The sequence below is a fragment of the Anoplophora glabripennis genome, unplaced genomic scaffold, assembly GCF_000390285.2.
Source record: "Anoplophora glabripennis isolate ALB-LARVAE unplaced genomic scaffold, Agla_2.0 scaffold312, whole genome shotgun sequence".
Taxonomy (NCBI): domain Eukaryota; kingdom Metazoa; phylum Arthropoda; class Insecta; order Coleoptera; family Cerambycidae; genus Anoplophora; species Anoplophora glabripennis.
In genome coordinates this window covers 421515-427549 of record NW_019416409.1, presented here as the reverse complement: position 1 = coordinate 427549, position 6035 = coordinate 421515, and the positions used below count along the sequence as shown (strand labels likewise).

The following is a 6035-nucleotide window of genomic DNA, read 5'->3' as shown; positions in this document are numbered from 1 at the left end:
AATTTTTTATAAAAATCCGAAAATGTTTGCACTAAATTCTCTATTCAATTTTAAAAGATTTGCCGAAATCCGGCTCTGCCTAATTTAATACAACTGCGATGTAATTTCAATAGATGGCGTAGATGACCGGAAACGCTAACGGAATCTACTTCCGCGGATTGACACCAAGCGTCTTGAGTGTCGGTTACCGGATGACAGATGGACCTCGCTCACGATGTCTGTTTTTGCGACAGTCTCACGTGTTTACCAACATTTCTACCGACCGAGATGTTATGAAATCAACTCGAGAGACACATAGCAGCAGCACAGGTGACTCCCACGAGTCCCACGTTTATACAGCGATTTGTAAGTAAACAGTGGACCTTTCGGTAGTGCGTGATTGAAAAAAAAGTGCCGTGAGTGTGTGATCTGGTTATGTCCTCATTCCCGATGACGACGGAGAGCGATGCCTGGGCCCTTCTCTCGCTGAAGTCGCAGCCCGCGAGCCCCGCTAGGATGCAGTGGAGCCCTGACAACAAGGGGGACCCTATAGCCCGCATCGAGGGCCGCGACTTCGAGTACCTCGTCAAGCAGAATAGGATCATCATCGGCAGGAACAGTTCCCGCGGCGATGTGGACGTGAATATGGGACACTCCAGCTTCATATCGAGGAGGCACTTGGAAGTGTTCTTCGAGCACCCCTATTTCTACATGCTGTGCAATGGCAAGAACGGCGTCTTCGTGGACGGCGTGTTCCAGCGCAAAGGAGCCCCCTCGATCAGGCTGCCCAAGACGTAAGTTTAGCTAATGTTATGTAAACAAAGTGTGCTGTTCTCATTATTGCGGCGTGTTTATCCCAGGAGGCCTTGAGAGGTTAAAATTTACACATGGTGCAGATCACGTGTCGCTCTTTCGGGCCGTTTCCTTGTGTCCGGCCCTTGGAAAATCAATACCCCTTTCTAGGAGCCGACGGCGAGGCTACAAATAAACATCGCGAGTCATTTTGGAAATCCATGTGAAGTATTTATTGAGCCAGTGACGTCAGGCTACTTCCTATCGATTGTCACCTCTATGTCCGGCTCGCATAAGTGTCGGATTTCATCGCCTTTATAGTAAATACCAAACAACGAAACTAGTATTGATGCGATGTCTAGCAGCATGACAACATACTTTTCCGTTTCGTTTAATAGTTTAGCACGTGGTCTGTGCCAGTGGAATAATATCCAACATTTTCGACAGCGTCGGACACAGCGATGCCAAATCGTGGGAAATTTCCCATGTTGTGGGGAAAACATGCCCGAAATTAAGTAAATGCATATAAAAAAATTGAAACAAAGAAGTTATACAGTCACAATTTTTTGTTTATTATTTTTATTTAAAATATACTGTCTATGCAGTTAATATAATTAAGTAGTATAATGGTTCGTTTATAAAAAAGTATTAGTCCCTGTGATTAGTCCTAACTTAGCCGTAACTTAACCTTAATCTTAGTCCTAAAAAGTTAATGTATCTCTTCACTATATCAGTTATATAAGTTTTTTTTAGGGTATAAGACAACTGAAAATGCATTCAAAATAAGGAAAGAAAACATATTTCTACCTTTTATGTTTATGTTACGTTTCCTGAATTTTGCACGCTTGTTATCTTTACTTTGCTGGACAAAACAGGAAAATGTACATTTTCTGACGTTTGTTCTCCGTTATCTTTCAATGCGAAAAATTAAAGGAAGTTGCTCTAGTATAGCGTTACATTCCGTCACTTCCTGGATGGACTACTTTTATCATAGTGTTAATAAAAGTGCAATTTTTTTGTCTATAGAACTCCAGCCTTAAGCAGAAATTTTTATTTTTGTCTAGAAATGAAAATGATGCCGGATTTATCATTCTCTTAATTAAAACACTAAACTGACAACGTCCATGAACCTTCTTATCAATAATTTAATTTAAATGGAACCTTTGTTTATAAACTTAAAACGAGAAAGTAAAAAAAAACTGAAACATATTATGGATGGTGTCCGGAAATACAACATTTCACCAGAGATTCCTTGGCTCAAAATAACAGTTTTCGTTTGTTTGGTTCCTTATTTTTTTTTTTTTGGAAATACATTATACAATTCTTGAAGTAAATAATTTTTTAAGAATAGGTTATTTTAAAATTCCGTGTACTTTTTATAAAACTTATGTACTTAGTTTACAGAAAAAAATATGCAATTTTTCATCTTTTTTGGTACCATAAGTAATTCCAGAAGTTAAAGGTACCTACCTACCTTTTTATTTTAATATTTAATTCTAGCAAATATATTATTTATTCTGTAAAATCCTTTGTATAAAATGTTGGAAATGTCCTATCAATCTAAATATTAGACTGATTGTTTACTATTTTTTTAAAACAAAAACCAGGAGTTGAATCTCAATAGTTTTGGTAGATGTTTGTAAATTATATAATTGTCTGCAATTTTTGCGTTTGTCAACAATTGTGCATGCAATTTTTGCAATCCTGCCTGTAATTTTTCCAATTATGTAATGTTGTGTTTGCACTTTTTGTAATTGCTTACAAATATGTAATTTTGTTCAGATGTTAAAAGAATTATTTGTCATTTATCTGACAACAGCCTAATGCAATATTATTTTAATAGCCATATTCAGCTCAGGATGTGTGGATAATTTATTTTTTTTTACCCAAAAATTATATTTGCGAAAAAATTAAAAGGAATAAAATTGTTACAAATAAATCAAACTCAGATTTTTAAATAATTGTATTGGCGACGGAAAAACAATACTCAATAACTATTTGAACGTGATGTTACTTTTCAACGAAAGATCACCTTAATTTTTTCACATTTATTTATATCCTCTATAGTCTATATTAATAACTAGTATATTAATAGCATTATATTACAGGTATTATAATGTTATTAGGACCAAAGATTATAGCAGGTTGTTTATTAGATATACTTTATCTACGACCGATTTAATAAAAAATCGTATACCTAATAATTTTAGTAGAAAACAAAATGAATTTATTGGTTCTAAACGTCAGCCACACTTAATTTTTTATTTTTAAATTTAGAAAAAAAAGTAGTAGCTATCAACTAGGAGTTTTTGATGATGTTGGACGTTATATGGGGTGTTCTTGAAAACCGAGGCAAATCGAACTTATTTATAGACAGTTATATAAATTCGCAACATTTTATGTCACTGTTTACTTCAGTTTTACCCAACTTTTGAATTTTAAATCTTATTTTTCCTTCATAAAAGCAATATTTATTATTAACTGCTATAGTTTTTTGCAAACTAATATATTTCTATCCAGTTGACATCTGTTGGGATACGGGTGTGAAGTTATCCACATCCACATTTTCTAGTATGACTAGAATCGATAAAGTCGTCGCCTCAAAAATTTTGTAAAAAAAAATATTGCTCCTTTATAATGTGTCTTCGACTGTTTTTAATTTAGCATAGATCGATAGCGAATGAGTAATTATAATGAGTAACGATTACAGATCCATTCGTCATCCCGTACGGGGGATGAAATGAGAATTTCATAAAAGACTTTCTTGTTTTGTTATTACGTGCCTTCGAGTTTTCAATTCACCATAGATCGACAGGAAATAAAAATTACATTAATGAACAGTGTCACATTGATTTGTCAGCCCGTACGGGGAGATGAAATGGGGTGAATTTCATAAAAAAAATTATTTGCTTCGGTATAACCTGTCTTCGAGTTTTCATTTCACCATAGATCGACAGGAAATAAAAAATTACATTAAGTAACAGTGTCACATTCATTTGTCAGCCTGTTTGGAGGGATGAAATGGGGTGAATTTCATAAAAAAATTAATTGCTTCGTTATAACGTGTCTTCGAGTTTTCATTTCACCATAGATCGACAGGAAATAAAAAATTACACTAGTTAATAGTATCACATTCATTTGTCAGCCCGTACGGGGGGGATGAAATGGGGTAAATTTCATAAAAAAAATTAATTGCTTCGTTATAGCGTGTCTTCGAGTATTTCACCATAGATCGACAGGAAATAAAAAATTACACTAGTTAACAATGTCGCATTCATTTGTCAGCCCGTACGGGGGGATGAAATGGGGTGAATTTCATAAAAAAAAATCATTGCTTCGTTATAACGTGTCTTCGAGTTTTCATTTCACCTTAGATCGACAGGAAATAAAAAAATACATTCATTAGTAGTGTTACATTCATTTATGCCATTCGATAGAGGGCAAAAAGTGGCCATGAGAAAGTGTTCTTCTTTTTTCAATATCACCTCAAACAAGGCTGAAATGAAAAATTTGAAATTTTTCGAAAACTAATCATGTTAGCCTTGATTTTTTAGAGGCATAATTTTGGTCCCCTGATTATGCAACTTTGCCCCCATTTAAGCTACTTCGTACCTCTTACCGTTTGCGAGTTTGTAACAGCCTGTATATGCCAAAACATATTAACATCTTTGGCTCCTGTATCCTTGTTATTGTTAATTTTTGCATCAAAGTAATTTGGGTCAGATCGATCCATTTTGTTCAGGAACCTCCCAATATGGCGCATTCATTATATAACATACTGTATAATCTAAAGTAAATATTGGCGACGAGTCTGTAGTTCCTTGCTGACGTCACACCATACCAATATTCTCGACTACTTACCCATTACCCCCCTCAAGTTTGGAAAGGTTGGGTAAAAGTGACAAAAATGAGATACTAATATTCGTTCCTACTTCAAATAACGGTATTTGTAGATCTTTTCAGAATTTATGTTGTTGGGAAATGTCTTAGAGCTTGTTAAAAGCAAATGATAATTTTGCGCAATCTTGCAAATGTTTATAAGTAACTGTTTGATTTGAAACGAAATTTTGCAGTTGTTTATAATTTTCGTAGTTGTCTAATTTTGGTGTACACATTTTTCTTGTTCAAAAAAAAAATTAACGCGAGAAGAAAAGTGGGAATTTTTGTCATCCCTCGCTGGGGACATTCTTGAACAGCCATTGACATAACTGGTCGTAGGTATCCTCGGTCGTACCTATTGTTTACATGGCAGTATACGATACAGCTACGTTCGTACGCTTTGTTTCCTGTTTTATCATCGACTGTCTGGTTAATTTTAAATCGGCTCCACGACCACGTCGATTTAAATATCGCGGCGTGCGGTGCAGAAACAAAATAAAAATATTGTGTTTTTTTTTTTTGTCGAGCTCGGGTAAAAACCGGACGCGACCAGCGCAAAACAGCCGAAAAACGCACACGGTCTCTTAATGCGCCACGCGCGCCATTATTCCATGGCTAGAAATTGGCCTCAATGATTTGGGATCGAGGGGGATTATCCCTCTTTATCCTGCCTCATCTCGTGTAGGCCCGGACAGCCTTCGTAGGTGGGCCCCATCCGTCGTCTACCCCGACCGCAAATGCGGCCGGTGTAGGCGCTTTGTGGGACCTCCTTTTGTCCTGGCTGGGCCCCGCCGGCTAGGGCCCTTTCTTCTGGCGCTCTTCTTGCTTCGCCGGCTCGTCTGTGTAAACCCCGGGGGTAGTGTCATGTTTATGTGTGGTATGATTGGGTAGGGTAGTGCGGCTATGCAGCCTGGGATGCGCTTTGCTAAGGTGGCCCTTAGGCTAGCGCGGGAGGGGAGGGGTAAGGAGGGTATGGGGGGTGTGTATGTGTGTGTGTGTGTCGTTGTCTTCGTTTCTTGATCCTGGCTGTCTCTGAAACAGAAAAGGTTAGCGGGCAGGGGGGGGGGTCGTTGGGGTGGTCACCCAGGGTCAAAAAGTTGGTGTCTAGGTCTTTTGTGTTTGTCGGTCACGTCGGGTACGTAGTCAACGGCTTGCCTGAGGAGGGGATTGTCATGTCTAGCGGCTACGTCAAACCGTTTCTCCGCGTTTTGTCTTATTGTCTGTGTAGCGTTTGTGTATTGTAAGTCTCGTAATATGTCAGTGTTTCTTACGTACCAGGGCGCGTCGGTGGCCGTGCGGAGGGCTATGTTTTCCACAGCCTGTAATGACTTTAAGTGGCTTTTTGCCGCGTGACCCCACGCCGTGGAGGCGTAGGTTAGCTGCGG

At 38.0% G+C, this 6035-nt stretch overlaps 1 protein-coding gene across 3 annotated transcripts in view; it reads left to right on the top strand.

The window, feature by feature from the left end:
* Positions 1-282: 282 nt before the first annotated feature.
* Positions 283-6035, top strand: part of LOC108910642 (forkhead box protein K1) — a 70924-nt gene continuing 65171 nt past the window's right edge. For 2 of the 3 annotated variants that reach the window (XM_018715330.1, XM_018715329.1), the window contains exon 1: positions 283-773. In XM_018715330.1, coding sequence (XP_018570846.1) covers positions 415-773 — 359 coding nt within the window. In that variant the 5' untranslated portion in view covers positions 283-414. The remainder of the gene's footprint in view (positions 774-6035) is intronic. The other variant, XM_018715331.2, reaches the window with a different exon arrangement.